This window comes from Alosa sapidissima, chromosome 4 (genome assembly GCF_018492685.1).
Source record: "Alosa sapidissima isolate fAloSap1 chromosome 4, fAloSap1.pri, whole genome shotgun sequence".
Classification (NCBI taxonomy): Eukaryota; Metazoa; Chordata; class Actinopteri; order Clupeiformes; family Clupeidae; genus Alosa; species Alosa sapidissima.
Window position 1 is genome coordinate 31,084,648 of NC_055960.1, and position 19,893 is coordinate 31,104,540.

Here is a 19,893-nt window from a genome sequence, read left to right on the forward strand (position 1 = left end):
CAAACAAGACTTTGTATCCTGTCAATCAGTCCCAACTCCACCAACTTCTTTCGTGGCCTTACCTATTTCTCCTCATGACCATGATCTTTTTAATACTCTAAATGGCTACAACCAAAGTGAGACAATAGCCCTGGAGGTTCCCCTATTACAAAAGCCACAACTGCATCTCTCCTAATAGTCTTATGAACAATATTCTTATCCACTGTAACATCTGCATTACCATCATCTTGCCAATGTAGTAATAATGAGCTTTATTTCAGCTATTGTTTAAACCACAACAACAGTTCCCCCACTATATAACATACAACCTGCTCACCCAGTTACATTACAAATGATAACCCATGACAACCTGCACACGATTATGTTACAAATGATAACCCAAGGAACAGTAATGTACAGTACAAATATTGAATGCAAATATTTAACTTTATACTAATGGTGAAAAACTATTTATTTCAGATGTCCACTTCAACACACATTTAAAATCGGAAGTGATCTAATTGTCAATGACCTGTTGCCATGATTTTTTTTTTTTTTATGCTTCGTGAGATGTAGATTTGAATAAATACATAAATATCAAGAAGGTTGCATTTTTAGGCCTCTTGGAATAAAGTGTTCACCGTGATTACCGTGATTCTTAGGCTATGCTGCTCCAGAAATATTCACTCTAATTGTAGATAGACTAGGTGAACAACCACAACCAACCCTACCTGGATTCCTGCCGCTACACCCTTTCCCCTATTTGTCAACTCCCCTTCACATTTCCCTACTGGCATTGCCCTCTAACAGTCATAATAGATGTCTCTGTAATCGCCTAATCCTTTGCAGGGTAAGTGTTGTTTATGGTGATGGGGGCAAGTTTTACTGTTCTACTTTACACTAACTGATCTAAGTGTAATTTAATTTAGTTAAACTTTCTGTTCCTTACCAGATGTCTTTGGACATTTGTCCCTAGTATTACACTACCCGTGACTAATCATTTCGGCTCTAAAGTTATAATCAAACTCCCATCTGTTAAATAACAGTAAATAAAAAAGATAAAGGAGCTTGTAGCCTTGAATGAGTTCACAGCTGTGGTCTGAGATCAAATTCTTTATCTTCACTTTATTCTTTATCTTTCACTTTATCGATGCTTGTGTTTTTAAATAGTCATAAATGATAAATGCAGGAATGACAACTTAAGGTTGCTAGAACCTCACGTGCATCCTCCAGAAAACATCACAGATCACATATAACATAGGGCCTGGCCTATACTGTATATCCATATATTCATTCATTTGACGGTAGCAGTGAGTTGAAGAAGGTTGACAACTATATAAAATGCAACTGAATTAGCCTACAGATCAACAGGCTTACTTCAATTTTCCTCGAAATGCTTGGATAGGCGTATATCGTCTATGTGCGGCTCTGATTTGTATGAATGTGCTGCCATCTGGTGGTCAATTTAAAAAAAGAATCTTGCAATCTCGTCAGGTGACTATTATTTCTGATTGGATCATTTGAAAATTTAAATATCCTATAGAGATATGCACAAAATGCACTAAGACAAAAAATATGGGACTCCATTCACAACTTCCTTAACACAATAGGGTTTAGAAATCATCATTGTAGTATGAAAAAATGATCCCTGTAAGCAATTGGATACAACCACGATACAGCCTATGGATAAGACATTTGGTGTGGGAAATAATGCAGGCCTTTATTATACAACCATGCTATCGCAACACACTTGTGTTCATGTGACTTGACAGACCTTACCATTTGTAAAGTCACTTAATGTTTGGATGATCTCAACATTGGTTTGTTTCTTTTTTATTCTTATTATTTCTCATTTATCATGGTTGTTATTGCATAACCCATTGGTGAAACGGGGAAAATGCATATCTGTGGGCACTCCTGGCTCAAACGCAGTAGAAAATAAAGTAGGCTAGGCTACACCTTCTTTGTCTCTCAGATACCATGCAGGTGACTTATTGGTGTCTGGTGAATTTTGGCATCCGCCTTGCACAATTTGCGTTACGTATGTCAAGTTATCATGCACGTTTCCTAGACATTTTAATTACAGCCCTTATGTTTTAAAAAGATGATTTATGGTTGTACAAAACAAATCAGATGAGCTCATGTCGTCATAGCGCATAGCGTCTCACGTTGCCCACGCTCTTTGACGTAATCGTGGGAGTGTTCCGTCGGAGAAATGAACGGTCATCAGTACAATCCTCTAAGCGTCCATGTAAGTTTACGTTAAATCTTTAAATAATGCACCCAGTGACATTATTAAACGGCGGGATAGTTGTGAATTAGCCGCCCGTATATTGCCGTAATCATTTTCCGTCTGAAGAGTATAGTAGTGATTCTCAGTCAGTACAAATATTTTATTGCTCCCTAACTCAACCTGTTCTCACCCACTAACGTTAGCTGGCTAGCTGGTAGCGTTTAGCGTTGATAACTAATGAACCCTCCTAGGCAGTAGCTGCTATACGGATAGTGCTAGTATTTGTGGTTTGCCAAACAGGGCGACAACCTGTTCTAGCTGTCATGCAATCATGACATATATGTATAAGATTTTTTATGTTAGGGATACGTCAGTTAATTTGTTACCGTTAGCTAGATAGTTAACTGAGTGATATCAGGCTTCGGCGTTTAAATGTAATGTTAGCTTGCTAACTATCCTCAACACCCTGCTTAGGACCATAGACTTTGCTCAGGTCTCCTACCGAGCTAGCCAGTTAGCAAGCTATCACTAGCTTGCTACCACAGCAGTGCCCCTCCATATCGCCTCTGATGATGCTGGAGCTTTTCTCGTTTGACAGCCGGATGCGAGTGACATAATCTTATAACGTTATGATTAACACTGTTTGACCAAAACACATATTTATATTGTAATATTAACATAGATTCAGCACCTTATTTTGTGCAGTTACAGTGGTATTGATTAAGGATATCGTACTGAGCTTTTTCGATGGCCAACTTTTATAGAGATGGTTTTGGGCGTAAACTGAGCAATCCCAAGCTCTTGCGGCCATCAAGCTAGCCTGCTAGCAGGGTAGTTAGCTCCACGGTCAGTCATTTTAAACGTTAGAGGCAGATCTAGGAATTAGACTGGATAAGGTTATTTATCAAAATTAGCCAGCTGGTTTAACGTGTCAATTCATTCCTTACCTTTTCTTCACTAATGTCTATGAACGGCGAGGATGAGCCACAACTGATTTAGCCTACTACGCTAGTTTATATTAGCAAGTAAACATATTTAGCCTGTGGCATCATAGGTCATTGTAGTGATGTTTGATATTTTGTATCATGCCCACTGGTCTCAGACCCCAAATATGATAAAGAATACTTGTTGATAAGTTATTATAAGATTGAATAATTAAAAATGTATTCCTGGGTGAATTTGGTGATATAAAGTTCAACTAACCAATTAGCTAAGACCAACCAAGACACATCCAATCAGGGTTAAGTGGATCCTAGTTATACATGAAGAAGCACGCTATCAGAGATAACGTCAATTGGATGACAAGTCATAGGTAGCATTGATTAGGCCATTTGTCTGCGACTTGTGCACCTGTTACTGTTCTGTGACAGGTCCATGACTTTTCTCCATATTTTAGCTCCAGCATGCGATAAACCTTCCCGGGAAGAGCTGACTATTGGGAGATACCTTGGCACTGTTTAAGGACTAGAGGGGTTAATGCGCAGGAGGGGTTGTTTTTGGACGTTGAGACAGCCCTCTCCTATGTAGAAGACAAGAGCCTGCACACTGATGACTGGGCCAGAAGGTATGGTTCCTACTAACTCTGACAGGTGACTTCTAGTCCCTGGTAGAACTATATGTGTGCCCTAGGTTTAGATATTGCCATATAGACTTAGACCTAGAGTTTGAGTTTTCGGAGGGGTGAGGACTGCAGCTTCCAATTCATGTCATCCCTTTTGTGGATTAAGTGTGTCATTAATTAATTGTACTTCTTTGTTCTCCTGACTCATATTTAGCAGCCTGTGTAGTGAGAACACAACCAATCCCATCCTCACTCTTTCACACACACACACACACACACACACACACACACACACCCACAGTCACAGTTGTGACCTTGGGAAGCTGTGTGTTGGAGAGAGACTGGAGAGTGAGTGGGTGAGGGAGATAGTGAGTCTGTGTGTGATGGGTGTTGGCTGACCCATTTCAGCCAGAGAAAATGCACTGCCCTTTAGGGCTTTGGTAGAGAGTGTGTAAAGGTTGCTCTGATTTGCCTTTTTTTTTTTTACCAGAGATTTAACTACAGTTAACCCTAATGGCATTTTTTGGTTGGATAATCACCATCAGAAAAACACTGTTTTTCATCAGAAGTAGGCTATTAATGTTTAATAATGAAAGTGACATTCAGATATTTTGTATGTTATGTTGATAACAAGGCTGTGTTGATGATGCACACTTGTTGTTAGTTACAGCTAGTAATCGCTAATTTAGTTCACCTCACTTTGGTCAAGTGGAGGATGTTTTTCATATACATTCCCCTTGGTCTGAAGAGAGGGAAGCTGGAGGTGTTGCGGTAGTTAAATAACACCTCCCTATCTGCTCTTCTCACACTGGTTGCCTCTGTTAATGCCTGGAGTTGTGTGTCTGTGCGTGTTTGCGTTTAGGACACCACCACACGCTGCCAGAGTGTTGATTGTGACACACAATAGCGGCACTGAGTCCAGCAGTCAGTGGCGGGCTTGTCTGCTTAATAATGCATGCAGGACACAGACGCCTCACCCCACCACCGTTGTCAGTGTCTATAAGACTACATCATAGAGCAGGAGAGAACATGGAAATGCAATCTTATAGCAGGACTCTGCTAGTGTGCCCGCTTATTTGTACTCCATCTACCAACCCCCGTGGTCCAGTTCAGTGTGTCTAGTCTGCCTTGCATTGATCAAAGAGGTGTACGGCCAGAGCTCTCATATCAGGTCTCACAGTGGATGCTGTTAGTGTTGGCTGACCGTGTTGTTGTGGAAGGTGTCATTGTTGCAGTGCTTGTTGATTTGCATATATTATGACTTAAATGGGAGGAGAAGAGAAGAATGGGGTGTACTGTTCTGTTTTAATGGCATGTTAATTGTGACATTCTTTAAGGTTTACTTACCGTACTGGATCAAATGGAAATGGTGGGCATGAGAGCCCTATAGATCCTTAGGTCCGTGCATGTTCGGAGGGTTTGTAACCTACACACAAAGTATCATTAGCTGCTCTGTGTACTAGAAGAAGAGAGATCCATTTCACTTAGAGTCTTGACTCGGGGTTGATCAATTTGTCTACAGTTCATCAATCATATAAACTGGGCCAGTCGTTTTTCTCCTGTCATATCTATATGGGGATTGTAGCTCCCCAGTCTGTGGGCCATAGACTGAGGATGACATTAAATTCTTGTGTGATATAGGCCTGCTTAAAATGACTCTCTCTAGTTTGCAATCAGGCCATGTGAAAGCTACTGCAGTATAGCATTAGCATGGCATTGGGGGCTGTTGTTTTAAGTGAAGACGCTAGACCTGCAACAAGGTCTCTATTTCAGTAGGTTTATTTTGACTATAATGGAAGTAGGTTTACCAAGCGACAAGTGCTGGAAAGTCATGTCATAAAGCATTATATCCACGAGGATGTCCGTCTGGGTGTGAGCTTGTGTGTAGCCATCAGAAAGAACTGTTAGAGTACATGGATTGCCTCTGGACTTGAAAGAACACTAGTGTGTTTTGGTGTGTGTGTGTGTACGCGTGTGCGCGTGTGAGTGAGCACGTTTGTGTGTGTGTCACTGCTTGGGATGGATGGTGCCTGTGTGTGACCGTCTCTTCTCTTGTCCTCTGCAGCTGACCCGGAGCCTTGAGTCAGAAGAGGAGCGGCTGGACTGATGGTAGGACACTCTCTTTGTCAGCTTCTCTTTCTTTCTCTCATTCTCTGTCTCTGTGTTCTTTGTATCTCTTTTAAAAAAATAAACAAAAACAAAAAAAACAACGGTAGAAGGAAAATAATTTCTTTGGTGTGGTACTCCCACCTGTCGCTACTGTGGTTCTTGTAATGACAACTAATGAATAATGATGATAAGAGATGGATTGATCGATGATGATGTGGTAACAATGTAAACGTAAAAATGACCGCTGTACCCAGTTGACATGTGTCTGGCTGAGAGAGAAGTCCCAAAGCTGGTTGTTTCAATGACTGGCCAGAATAGGAACATTTGCCCTCTGGGGGCACCCCGAGACTTTGGCCCACAAACGACAATCAACGCAACCTTTGATCATGAGTTTTCACAAGCACAAAAGCCCATTAGATGCTTGCCATTGCCTTTGTTTAGCTTTTTTTAAACCATCACTCACATCCACCGACATCCATGGTTTTCAAACAATAATTTGTTGTGCAAATAATCTCTGAAATGTTTATTTCCAGATTAGGATGGAAATTATGATAATTAAGTTTTGGTCACAGCCCTCTTACAGCTCTTAAGATTAAGCAATCTTGCTATCTCCATGCAATCACATGCAGAGGATCTTAACCACTCCATAAATAGCAAAGCATTTCAGAAATTGTTGCACTTTTTTTTATCATGCTTTATCAAATACCATCAGTGTGTGTGTGTAGGTAGACTGTTGTATTTACTTAGCAACATAGACTAGTGTGTCATGATGGGTTGGCTCCTATGGACATGATGGTTTGGAAGTCAGATCTTTTTTGTGTACTGGTACTCTGCCAGTAGTATCACATGCAAATGCAGTAGATGTTCTGTTAGTTGTCTTGTGCCAAGAGGCTGTAGCCGAGTAAACCTACTGTGCCTTTTTTGGGAACTGGACAAATTGTTCTAAAGGTCCTTGCCCATAATGTTCATGTACCCATGGATTAATAAAGGACTTAGAACATTATAGGTGAAAGGCCTGTTCAATTTTAATGCCTCAGAATAACAGGATCCTTTACAGTGTCATAAAAAAAAACAGTCCCTCATGTCTTTCAGCCAACTCCTAACTCTGCCTCTTAGTGTTTTGTTAACCCATCCTGCTATTAATGCTGCTGCTGCTTCTGCTGCTTCTGCTTGTATCCCATCGCTTACAGCTGCATGTCATAATCCATTTTGTTTTCCTTCTGTGGTAGATGAGCATGACTTTCAGCCAATCCACAGATGCATGCGCACTCTCAGGGCCCAACTGAGAACCCCCGCCCCGCCTCCCAGTTTTCAGCCGGCCAATTCGAGGGGCCGTGGAGGTGGGGGGTGCAGGTAGACACCGCCCCTCCTCCACACCCCATCCTCTCCAGCTGCCAAGGCTGAAACCCCACGTGCAAGACTGGCGCCCCCCGATGGACCAGACCAGTAGCGAGCTGAGCCCGGAGGAGCTGGAGCCGGTGGGAGGCCGCGGTGGCGGCGGCGGCGGTGCCCTAGAGCCGGAGACGGCCGGTCGGAGGGCGTCCGAGCCGGAGCACGGCTTGTCCAAAATCACGCACAACGCCCTGGAGAACATGGGCGCGCTGGGCCACGGCCTCAAGCAGCTCTTCCAGCCACAGCGCCGCCGCTCGTCCGTCTCGCCGCACGACTCCTCCGCCGTCGCCTCGGCCACGTCGCCCGCCGCCGAGTTGTCGTTGGAGGCGGAGGCGGGCGACGGGGTGCTCGGGCCCGGGGCCCCGGCCGCCGCTCCGCTGTCCTCCGACACTGACGCCCCCCCTCCCGCCCCTCCCGCAGCTCTGAGCCGCGTGCTGCAGCAGATCCGAGGCGCGCCACCCATCATGAAGAGAGGCACCAGCCTGCAGAGCCGGCGCAACAAGGCCGCTGGCGGCAGCAGCGGGGAGCCAGCGCAGAAGGGCAGCCCGCAGATCCACCGGCGCTCCACGCAGGAAGTGCTGCTGCTGCAGGCCGGCCGGCCGCGTTCCTCCTCCACCACCGACACGCCCAGCAGCCCCGCGCTGGCCGACATGCTCATCAGCTCCGGGTACCACTCCACCGACGAGGCCGACCGGGTGAGTCAGAGCGCCGGCGGCCACGCCCACACCTCAGGGCCTCTGCCGCAGGCTCCACACAGCCTTGTGTGTGAAACGCTAAGTATGCACGAGACACTGGGTGTGTGTGAACCCATGGGAAAGGGTTTCCATAGGGGGCATAGCACATAGTGTGTGTGTGTGTGTGTGTGTGTGTGGTTATGATGACTTGTATGTTTGTATGCATGTGTGTATGTATGTATGTATGTATGTGTATAAGCGGGTCCTTGGATTGATGGAACAGGTGTCTTCTGATGTACCAAGCAGGATTTGATTGAGTTAACAGGGAGAGGTAACTGAAACCACGTCCTGTACACAGCACACTCACATACAAACAAACAAACACACACACACACACACACACACAGTCTCTCTTTCTCTCTTTCTCTCTCTCTCTCTCTCTCTCTCTCTCTCTCTCTCTCTCTCTCTCACACACTGCCACACACCTACACACTCCCACACACACAGACCTACACACACCCACACACCTACACACACACACACTCCCCCACCACAGGCACTTGACCAGACAATCTATTTTCATGCGGCACGTCTCCAGGTGCTGCTACTGCGGAGGGCCCTTGCTGGCCTTTTCCTGGGAGCTGTGATTAAAGAGCGATGGGCTGCTGGGAGAAACGGAGCCGACGGGCGTTGACAGTGCGGGAAGGTCGGCGAGTGCTGGTGGCAGGTCACCATGTTCTCTAAGCCCTTCTAAATTTAGCCCTCCCTTAGTCTCCAAGTGCACTCCAGGCCGATGACCTGGCGTAGGATAAAGCCGCTGTGAAGTTTGACTGAAGTCCCTTCCCTGGCCAGTGGCACGCGTGAGCACTGCTGCTACCTGCATGCGCCACCTGCCCTGCAAAGGTTAACACAACTAATGCAGTTTATGGGGGATTGCTCCTAAAACCCTGCCTGAGCATGCCAGAGAAACACCTGACAGTTAGCAAGTCTTACAAGTAACCCTATTTGTATTTGTTTTTGTGTCATTCACCAGTGAACTCGTTTTTAAAAAAAAAAAATGTTTAAATGAAATGACGTAGTGATCTTCACGGCGGCTGCTGGCTGTTCTCTTTCTGGGAAGCTGCCCTGATGCTTTGACAGCCCCCTGCCTGTTCCCACTGATAAGAGGCAGCCAAGCTGTGCGATGGCACGGCCTGTTACGGCCCTGATAACAGCAGGCAGACTGTGCACTCTGAGAACCGTTGCAACTCTGGCACGAGCTGCTATTGCAGGCTGTCTTTAATAGTCTGACACAGAGTGTAAGGGCAAGCACTCAGCTGTAAGAATACTAAGTGCTCACCCCTGTGTAAGCACTTAATACTTTAGTGGTCGAATGCACTCTCTCAGTGGAGAGGGCTAGCAGGCTCCAGCATTGCCAATCTGGAATGTTCCTTTGGAAACGCATCGCACAGCAGAATACTACAACAAGCCCCTTCATACAGGCTAAAGGTAGAGCTACAGAATCACTTTACAGTTACGCTAATGCTCCAGTCTCCTCATTTTGTTCAAAGGTGCTGCAAGAGAGATCAACATATGGTCCACCCTCTCCTGGCTTTGTGCAGTACAAACACAAAACCTGTCATTCTTTGGAACTCTCCCAATTAATGAAGGAAGCTAGATGGAAATGTACAGATTACAGATGACAAAGTCCAAGAAGTATTCTTCTGACTGCTTCCTTAAGACTTGAATAAGCCCTTCAAGAGACTGTTAATCTCTGTTGTGTTTAACTGATGACCACTGGAGCTGGACTCCGCGTAAAGGGAGGGGGTCAGGATTAGTGTGAGTCGTTATTGTCAGCCCGAGGCCTGCGGTCCATTCCAAGACGTGTTGTCTGGTACGGTGCAGTGCGGTGCAGGATTCGGGGAGAGAGAGTTCTGAGAGCTGTGAGCTGTCAGACACACACACACACACACACACGCTCACACACATATGCTCAGTGACCTCCCGCTAGCTATCTTCTGTGTAATTACTGCTTGCTGCCAGAGAGAGTGCGCTCAGCCATTTGTCACCTCCCGCAGTCAAGACGTCCTCTCTCTGCTCCTTTGACTGTTCCGCCCCATGTAGTGCTAGTCGTCCTCTCTCTGCTCCTTTGACTGTTATGTAGTGCTAGTCGTCCTCTCTCTGCTCCTTTGACTGTTCCGCCCCATGTAGTGCTAGTCGTCCTCTCTCTGCTCCTTTGACTGTTCCGCCCCATGTAGTGCTAGTCGTCCTCTCTCTGCTTCTTTGACTGTTCCGGCCCATGTAGTGCTAGTCGTCCTCTCTCTGCTCCTTTGACTGTTCCGCCCCATGTAGTGCTAGTCGTCCTCTCTCTGCTCCTTTGACTGTTCCGCCCCATGTAGTGCTAGTCGTCCTCTCTCTGCTCCTTTGACTGTTCCGGCCCATGTAGTGCTAGTTGCAGATATGAGTTGAAGCTCATGGCCAGGGATGTAACTATACAGTCAACTCACCATTTGGCTTGATACACACTTCAGGGCTCCCCGTCCAATACACTCACCATACAGCCTGTTCAACAAAGTAAGACTGCAATCAGATTGGGATCTCCAACTTATCTATTCCTTCTTAATGAAAAATGCAACAAAAAAAAAAAAATATGAATCTCTTAAAAGTGCTTTACTGAAATCTCTTCCTGTAAATAAATAGAAAATAGAGTTAAGTCAGAATGTCTTAAATCACATGTAAACAATGTCTTCACATTTTTTCTTCTTCAACTTCTGAACATCTTAAGTTGTCAAGCCATGAAGCTCAAGTAAAAACTTTCACAAGAACTTGTGTATTTTAGGCCTGGATGAATAATTTGCAATAGACATTTGTCATTTTTTGAGGCGTGAAATGCCTCTCTGCATTCTGATACTCCGATACTGGCCATCATTTCTTTTAAGTGGTGGTACGATGCATTGTGTGAGGTGAATGTCTTTGGCCTTGAGCTAATCAGGGTAACCATCTTATCTTGGGTTTCTGAAATCCATGCAAGGGATATCTGTAGTGCTGCTTGGCAGAGTTAATTGAGATTGTGGAGGAAGCCTCGGGTGTAAACTATCATTTATCACCAGAAGCCAGAAGGCAATTCATAGATGTTAATTGAGTTTTGCAATTTTATTGACCTTATGTAAATGGATCATGTGCGGAGAGTGTGGCCAGGCGTGTTATCAGAGTCGAGGGGGCCGCCTCACTTATCTCGATCGCAGATGCACTCATAGTCCAGAGGTCTGGCCAGATAGGAGGATCTCAGGGCCAGTGGGCCAGCCTGGCTGCTTCTTCGCTCCCAGTGCTTCCTCTGAGCCCTCCGCCGCCGCTGCTGCCGCCGCTGCTGCCGCCGCTCTCCTCACGACAGCATGAAGCCTACAGCGCTGGTGAACCCTCGTCCCACTGCCGAGGTTTTAAACCGCGTGTGTGTGTGTGTGTGTGTGTGTGTGTGTGTGTGCGTGTGTGTGTGCTCGTGTGTTAGCCTTAGCAAGAGATTAAACATAACTGTAGAGTATTTAACTAAATACTCCATCCTGTTTTTCTATGATGTTACTGAGCACTGGAATTTATTTGAACCAGGGAGTAGTTGTACTATTGTGACAAGAGGGAACTGTGAATAGATCTGTTAAGCTCGCTCTCTTTTTTTATCTCTTTCTTTCTCCTACTTCTTTCTCCCTTTCTTGGGCCATTCTTGTCTTTTCTTTCTTTCTTTTTATCTCTTTCTTTCTTTCTTCTACTTCTTCTTTCTTTCTTTCTTTCTTTCTTTCTTTCTTTCTTTCTTTTTTCCCTTCTATCAACAACAGCTGGACCGCCTGGATGTGTCTGGGCCGGCTGTGTCCCCCAACGCGCTGTCCTGCGGCTCGGACGGGGCCTACGGCCTGGACGTGGTCGACAGCACGCCCGACCCGCAGCGCACCAAGCTGGCCATCGCCCAGCTGCAGCAGAAGATCCTCAAGCTGACCGAGCAGATCAAGATCGAGCAGACGGCGCGCGACGACAACGTGGCCGAGTACCTGAAGCTGGCCAACAACGCCGACAAGCAGCAGAGCGCGCGCATCAAGCAGGTGTTCGAGAAGAAGAACCAGAAGTCGGCGCAGACCATCCAGCAGCTGCAGCGCAAGCTGGAGCACTACCACCGCAAGCTGCGCGAGGTGGAGCACAACGGCATCCCGCGGCAGCCCAAGGACGTCCTCCGAGACATGCACCAGGGCCTGAAGGACGTGGGCGCCAAGGTCCGGCAGCTCCATCAGTATTGCATACCTTACCTGTAGTAGGTGTTGATGTGAATGGGGGCGGCGACGGTGATGATGATGATGGTTGCTTTCCTGATGCTCAGGGTGGGCGTGGTCAGTAGCTGTAATTTTAGCTCAAGTCATTAAGGATGATGGGTGTTAAGAACTAGGTGGACTTGAAAGGGTTTGGCATCAGTAATTGTAGTCGTGCATGCTTCATTAAAGAGCTCTACTCTGTTTTGGCGGTGACATTGTTGTGATTAATGGCACTGCCTGCGTTTGTGTTGGTTGCACCCAAGCATAACACTGGAAGTGTTCTCACCTGTTGTAGGTGACAGGTGGCCTCTCCAGCTTCTCCCAGGCCACGCACTCGGCGGCCGGCGCGGTGGTGTCCAAGCCGCGCGAGATCGCCTCGCTCATCCGCAACAAGTTTGGCAGCGCCGACAACATCGCCGGCCTCAAGGACTCCCTGGACGAGACGCAGGGAGAGGACGGCGGCGTGCCTGGCCCCGGCGCCCGAGCCCTCGGCGGAAGTGGCAGTGGTGGCGGGCATCTGCAGTCCAGCCCCAAGTACGGCAGCGAGGACGACTGCTCGAGCGCCACCTCGGGCTCGGCCGGGGCCAACAGCACCACGGGGGCGCCCGGCGGACCGCCCAGTTCCCGTGGCAACACGCTGGAGCACGGCCAGAGCTTGGGCCTGGAGGCGCTCTACCAGGAGGTGCAGGAGCTGAGGGACAGCCAGGGCCGACTGGAGGAGTCCTTTGAGAGCCTGAAGGCGCACTACCAGAAGGACTACACGCTCATCATGCAGGCCTTGCAGGAGGAGCGCTACCGGTAAGCCCTGATGTGTGTGTGTGTGTGTGTGTGTGGCCGTATGGCTGCCTGCTACACCAGATCCTCGCGTGAAAACACAGGAAATGCAGGTCAGAGTGTTACGTTTCAGGGTAACTTCCAAAGAAGTGCATTGATTCAGAACTGGTATGTCTGGCTTTGGGGAAAGATGTTTACCATTAACAATTGATTTGACCTTTCACAGCGGAAGAAATTTATTCAGGGGTCGCTGCAGGGCTATAGCCATGTTATTACTTGTTATTTGACACAAAATAACGTTTTTTTGTCACGAAATGTTAGAAATTCTTACTGAAAGTGAAATTTTATGGCAACAGTATTAAAACTGAAAGAACTGATAGTGTTATCAAAGATCCTTGATTACTAACTGCTTCAACCTTCTCTGGTATCTATCTATCTCTCTCTTTCTCTCTCTCTGTGTGTGTGCGCGTGCGTGTGCGTGCGTGTGTGGGTGCGTGTGTGTGTGCGCGTGTGTGTGTGTGTGTGTGTGCGCATGTGTGTGTGTGCGTGTGTGTGTGCAGGTGTGAACGTTTGGAGGAGCAGCTGAACGACTTAACAGAGCTCCATCAGAATGAGATTCTGAACCTGAAGCAGGAGCTGGCCAGCATGGAGGAGAAGATCGCCTATCAGTCCTATGAGAGGGCCAGGGACATCCAGGTCAGGAGTCACGCCACCCAATGTGACGCATGAGGCCATCGCCTTTTACAACAGCTAATTATTCTCAGATTAGTTTTAGTCTGAATGACAGCCATGTACCTCTAGTGTTGTCATTTATGGTTGTCATGGAGGTAAAAAGGTAGCAAAAAGGTAAATTGTCCATCTGATGGTGAAATTAATAAATAAATGAATTCTGTTTTTGGTAAAGTACTGAGAGAAGTATTCAGTGCATTCTCAAGGATCTGAACATGAGAGTCTGATCTGAAAATGAGACCCATGCAAATTATAAGGAGGAGTGGCATGAAAAGGCCAACAAATCAATTTAAAAAGGCATAATTGAAAGTTTTTTTCCTCGTTTTTGGCTTTGGGGCGGATTGGCGTCTAGTTTGCCCTGTCGGGATTGTCCGATAAAGATAACAATCTCATAATTTCTGCAGTGTGTAGGCCACTGTGCTTGAAGTTAGTTGTGGCAGACTAGCCTACTGATTTTCCTTGTTTTATCCAGAAAACCTGTGTACCTTAGGCCTAGCCTACTAAAGAGTTTAGTTAATACCTTGTCATTTCGCATTTGTCCAACCCTTCACCTCTATGAACCTGGCGCACCATGTCATCCAACAATATAATTTTCTAAAAAAAAATATACAGTATATCGCCAATTCGCCATGAGAAAACGTATGGTGACCGACAAGTGCTAGGAGATGAAAAGCTTGGGCATGTTTAGTAAACATCAGTCTTGCATGTAATATTGAGCTGATTTTTTACTGAAAACATAGCCTACTGTAGCATTGTGCAGATAGATAAAAGGTCGCCTGTTTTAAAGGCGCAGTCTGCATTTTAATCCTACCTCTCCAGTGCACGCTTGTAAAACTTCTGATGTAGCCTAAACAATCCTGACACAGTAGAAACAGTTAGGGCCTACCATTTTACTTTAGGAAGAGAGGTGTAGGACCTACAATGTTACTTTGGGGGGGACAGGGAACACAGTAATAGAAGGTTACTCTGGCATTTTGCAAACGGATTGCATTACCGCCATCTGCTGGACTGAGATGTGATTGCAAGTGTACCCAGTAGCCTTGTTCTGCCTCACAATGGGCACTGGATGAATAAGACGAATTGATTGAAATCTGATCCCTTGCTTTTTCTCCTCCCATCCTACAGGAGGCGCTGGAGGCGTGCCAGACGCGCATCTCCAAGATGGAGCTGCAGCAGCAGCAGCAGCAGGTGGTGCAGCTGGAGGGCCTGGAGAACGCCACGGCGCGCACGCTCCTGGGCAAGCTCATCAACGTGCTGCTGGCGCTCATGGCCGTGCTGCTGGTGTTCGTGTCGACGGTGGCCAACTGCGTGGTGCCGCTGATGAAGACGCGCAGCCGGACGCTCTCCACGCTGCTGCTCGTTCTGCTGCTGGCCTTCCTCTGGAGGCACTGGGAGGTCATCTCGCAGTACCTGGACCGCTTCCTGCTGCACCCCAGATGACCTGGCCGGCCGCACCTCCGCTACCGTCATAGCCACACGCCCACCCACCCACCCACGTCCGGCTTGGTAAACGGGTGGGAGGGAGAGAGAGAGAGAGAGAGAGTTGACTCTGTGCGAGGACGAGGAGCTGAAGGAGGAAGAAAAGAAGGAATCAGGCAGAAAGACGGTGGAACAGAGGGATCACAGGTGAAATGAAGGAGGAGAAGAGACTTGCACACTGCCTGACCTCTGACCTTTCGTAGATGCACTGCTGAAGTAGGCGAGGTGGACGCACAGAGGGCACAGGGAGAGAGAGATGACGAGCGAGAGCTCTCCCGGCTCCACCCTTTTCTCCTTTTGAGAGTGAATTTGTTTACATTTTAAAGGGTTTTGGACTTTGTTTATGTTTTGAAGCCCACTGGATAAATCTTAATGTTGTTTTTTTAAGTGAATTTGATGAGATGCTTATTAATTGTTATTTTAACTACTGTTCTTATCAGTTTTATGCAAAGGATTGGGATCTGTTTATTTTTTAACATTTTTTAATTTAAAGATTTGCAACCATGAAATGCGTTTGAGCTGTTGGAGTTCTCAGAGTCAGCAGATCTCGACTTAGCCACTGCCCCTTCCTCTCCTCCCAACCTCTACTTCTGTTCTGTTCTAGTCTTTACAAAACCTCCTCCCTTCTTCTCTTGCCTCTGTTCTTTAACTCTTCACCCTAACTTGCGTTCATTTCCCGCATTCATTTACTTCAAATCTCCGAAACTGCCCCACCCCCCCGAGACGTTGACATTGTCGTGAACGCCTGAAAGTCGCCTGCTGTGGCGTAGGTGCCCCTGGATACTAGATCAGGACTATGAGACGTTTGGACTTGTGTGCCGTTTGGTTCTCATAAGATTACAGAATGGGATGATGACCCCAGGACATTCTCTCTGAGAAGACCCGATCACCTCTCTACCCATCAGCCACCAACATCACCCCCACCCACCCCCAGGCCCACGGCTCATGGCCCCACATCAGTGACCTGTGCCGTGCAAAGATGAAGTCCTACTTACATGAACTTCACGAACATACTTGAAGAGCCATGGAAGGCTCAAAGACTCTCAGTGCTTCCGTACTGTTTCTTTATAGTGACAATGGGAAAAAAATAGTCCTTTTTAGTTTTATTTTTTATTTTTTAAAAACTAAAAGAATAAACACGCTGTTTAAAAACTGTGCGGTCTTGGCCTGTCAGTGTTTGTGCAGATGTTTGCAGATCTTCTCCCAGCATCTCAGCTAGCGCAGCATGCTGTGAGGAATGCTTGGGTCAGGGTCCTGGGGCCTTCTGGGAGCACATATCTCTTCTACAACATGGATTCGGTTCAAAGCAGTGAAGAATTGACAAAGCTTAAATTGTGGACCTCAATTTGGTAATGCTACACATTTTGTGTTGTAGGCTGGAAGAGGATAGCATGTGGCTCACTCAGTCTCTTGCTAATTAGCTTCTTCATACTGGATAACTGTGACCTTGTGCTTGACATTCTGACCTATATGGCCAGAATGGCTAATTCTACAATAATGCTCCAGATGTCTGAAAGAATATGGTTTGCATTTTAAAAACCAAAGAATACCTAGAAAATGGTTAATTATTAGCTAGTTTCTATTTAACAGAAATAGATCCTCCAAATGTGGGGCCCAATTAGATCAAACATACTGGTAGTTGTTAAAGTGTTTAAAAGATAAGATGTACAAATTCGCATGGGTTGTTGTACAAAACATGACTTGATTTAAATAAGAACTTGTCGAAATACAGTGTGAGTATCCCCAAGTGTTGCTTTGCATACACCATTGTATTACACAAACCTGCAAGTTACAGAAGGTTTTAGTTCAACTATTTATTTATCCATTCAGGATGGCACGGCAATTACCCTAGAGAACTTTGACATAATTGCTTTAAAATTTGAATTATTGCGTGAATTTTCTTGTGTGCCATCAGGATACAGCATGAAATAAATAGGGTAAACATGATTCCTCTTGGCCATTAGAGGTTGTACATAATGAGATTCAGTCCTAATAAATATATTATTTTGTTTAACATTTCAAAATCAGACAGTCAGCATTGCACTTCAGTGTTAAAAAAGATTTTGTGAATTTCACAATGTACAGTAGGTATAATTTAGTAGCCACCTAAAGGCTACTTTTACAGACCTAATAAATGTGTTGTGCTGGCATGACTACAAAAATGTTTACAGCATGCATAACAAAAACAAGAACTACTGGAAACATGAACTCAGTATCAAAAATAGTTAGAAATGAGGTAGCCAAACACATATAAACCATACCACTTTACTTATCGTCTATGATGGTGCCATTTTATTTGTTTTATTAGCATTTTGAAAATCTCACTTTACCTTTATGAATGCAGTTATGAGTATATAATTGGTGATATACTGTATACTAATGACAATTATTTAATTATATGACTTTATGAATGGTTTATAACCCTTTATTAATGTATTTATAATGCTTTATACTGGGTTCATAGAAAGTATTACCGGTTAAACGTTGTCATACCTCTGAACTGACATTGTTTCTGTTAAAGGATTTCCACCTACAACAAAGAAGCCACAGACTCTGGTATGTTTATTTTTAAATTTAAGGCTTCTTTCTTGCACGACAGACAGTTCTTTTAGCTTAAAAAAAGACCTCTTTCTTAAGTTCTCCATAGATTTGTGGGTGCAAAATAACAGCACCAGTTTCTGATTAGACACAGACACTGCACACTTATGCATAATATTGCACACTTATTTTTAGGTTACTTCGCCAGGACTGTGTAGGAAAACTGTTTTTTTCAGTGTGTACACAGAACAGAAGTTGAGTTTGTAAAGGTGTTTCAGTACAAATAACTTTGTCAATATAGAATGGGTAAGGACAAGAAAGTCACACCTCATTTGTCTCATTTGTAAACAGCAGCGCCCCCACATATAACACAAACATTATCAGATGTGTGCAGTTATTGTTAGACATAAATACAAATAAAGCAAAACTATAAATAATGAGCCAATTAAAATATCCTTTAAAATATCCCTTGTGTCAATATTTATCTCTATGAAGTGTTCCTTATCTGTCCTCATAATTGTGCATCCTCAAATAGTAACACAGTCTCAATGTGCTTATGATTCTAGTCATTTTTGTTGTTTAGAGTGCTCTGAGAGTAAGCCAGCAACTCTGTGAGTAGAACAAATCCAGTACATTTTAGTGAAGACTTTGTGGTTACTGCAGAATCCTTCAGTACTGTACGTTTGGAACCTTCTATCTGGCCCAGCCCACCTCTGATCGAGTCCCCAGTAGCCTCTCAGTAATGCATGTGTTTGTGTGTTTCTGAGAACATTTGGTCTCTGAAAGAAAAAAGGCCCGCACTTTGCATACGTATTTTATTGCACAGACGCGTTTCGGCTTAGCGCCTTCCTCAGTGTGCTCAAGTGGATACATGTACAACCTCACTTATTTATAGACCCTTTCAACAAGGTAAACAAAAACAATGCTTGAACGTTCTATTTGGGCCCCAATCTACTTCCTCTGCATTAAGATAACATACGGAATGTTAAAAAGGAAGTCTTGTGGGGCCAACTATGATGCTGAGAATGGAACTCTCTTGAAAGGGTCCATACCCACACATTTGGTCTCTGTATGCCATCAGATCTATACTGCCCTCTAGAGTCACACTTGCGTAACTGCTATCTGCTTCAGAGACATTCAGTATTTTTCTATAGAGTTGAAAGCTCATAGATTTGCTTACTTTGATGAGTAATGTCAGGGTATCAGTAGTTTAAAACAACAGCAAGGCTATTTGATTGTGATTAATGAATAAATAAAGGACATGTTTCCATTTAATTTAATTGTGTCTGATCTTATAATCTTTAATCAGAAAAATGCTTGCAGTCAGAGTAATTCTGATAATTTTTAAATGTGAAGGAATCATTTATGATTGTCTAAAATGCAATGCATGTTAATCATTATGCAGTTAAATGTTCAGTATAAAACAGCAGAGTTCTTTTTTAAATATAACTGCGTGCACAGCCACATACATTTTTTAGTGTTTGACCTCAATGCTGCTATTGAATGCATCTAAGATCAGGAAATGACTGCAAACTGATACCAAAGTAATACCAAATAGCATCTCTATTATTATCAAATGACTTGATTGGCTATTCAAGTTCTTGTACAATGATATGAAAAAGTATGTAAAATCTTCAGTGTGAGACTTTCAGTTTATTTGTAGTCCATAGTCCTTAGTGTACACCATAGTATGTCAGGTCTGGTGCTGTAACCCTCCCAAATGTTTGCAAACAAACATGTCTTTTGTCATTTGATTTGATACTCAGACATATAATAACAGATAACTGGAGGGGAAATCACTTTTCTTACAGATAACTCTATACAGTATTTACTGACGTTACAACGCTACTCAAAGCATTGAGATATGACTTGTACAAACTGTATGCATGCCTAATAATCCATTAGGCAGAATAGAGTTCACAATTCACAATTTCTAAAGTTTTATCTGGGTATTTGGCTCCAATCAAATACAGTCATCAATTGCTTTTTGGGCAGTGGATGGAGTATTTGCATTTAACCCTGCATGGTGTGTTGCCATATGGTTAATATATATTAGTGTTTCTAATTGGTAGTAACACACAACCTATTTATACCCATTCAACTGAATGATATCATAGGATTACCATAGGATTGCATAGCACTAGAATACTCTAG

At 44.7% G+C, this 19,893-nt stretch overlaps 2 protein-coding genes and 1 long non-coding RNA gene across 6 annotated transcripts; 2 read left to right on the top strand and 1 right to left on the bottom strand.

The window, feature by feature from the left end:
* Positions 1-5,860: 5,860 nt before the first annotated feature.
* Positions 5,861-16,356, top strand: tmcc1b (transmembrane and coiled-coil domain family 1b). Of its 4 annotated transcripts, XM_042089289.1 has the most exons (6): positions 5,861-5,882; positions 7,695-7,969; positions 11,755-12,183; positions 12,515-13,017; positions 13,554-13,689; positions 14,848-16,356. In XM_042089289.1, the coding sequence occupies exons 2-6, from the start codon at positions 7,739-7,741 to the stop codon at positions 15,160-15,162; spliced, it is 1,614 nt and encodes a 537-aa protein (XP_041945223.1). In that variant the 5' UTR covers positions 5,861-5,882; positions 7,695-7,738; the 3' UTR covers positions 15,163-16,356. The 4 variants fall into 4 exon arrangements, with proteins under 4 accessions (XP_041945223.1, XP_041945220.1, XP_041945221.1 ...); XM_042089286.1 differs by lacking the exons at positions 5,861-5,882; positions 7,695-7,969 and adding an exon at positions 8,432-9,436 and having other exon boundaries at positions 11,755-12,221; XM_042089287.1 differs by lacking the exons at positions 5,861-5,882; positions 7,695-7,969 and adding an exon at positions 11,111-11,361.
* Positions 5,898-7,735, top strand: LOC121707550 (transmembrane and coiled-coil domains protein 1-like; the record flags this gene model as incomplete). The annotated part of the gene is made up of 1 exon (XM_042090202.1): positions 5,898-7,735. A coding segment is annotated over exon 1 (420 nt), but the record flags the coding sequence as incomplete, so codon positions are not given.
* On the bottom strand, positions 9,009-10,799 carry LOC121707061. Its single transcript, XR_006031218.1, has 2 exons — positions 10,661-10,799; positions 9,009-10,489 (listed from the first exon to the last, which is right to left on the bottom strand). It is a non-coding gene; the product is annotated as an uncharacterized LOC121707061 (long non-coding RNA).
* Positions 16,357-19,893: the final 3,537 nt, after the last annotated feature.

Coding starts and splice junctions, on each gene's coding strand:
- tmcc1b (XM_042089289.1), top strand. CDS start 7,739: ATGAAGAGAGGCACCAGCCTGCAGAGCCGGCGCAACAAGGCCGCTGGC. Junction 7,970..11,754: donor CCACCGACGAGGCCGACCGG/GTGAGTCAGAGC, acceptor TATCAACAACAG/CTGGACCGCCTGGATGTGTC. Junction 13,690..14,847: donor AGAGGGCCAGGGACATCCAG/GTCAGGAGTCAC, acceptor CCCATCCTACAG/GAGGCGCTGGAGGCGTGCCA.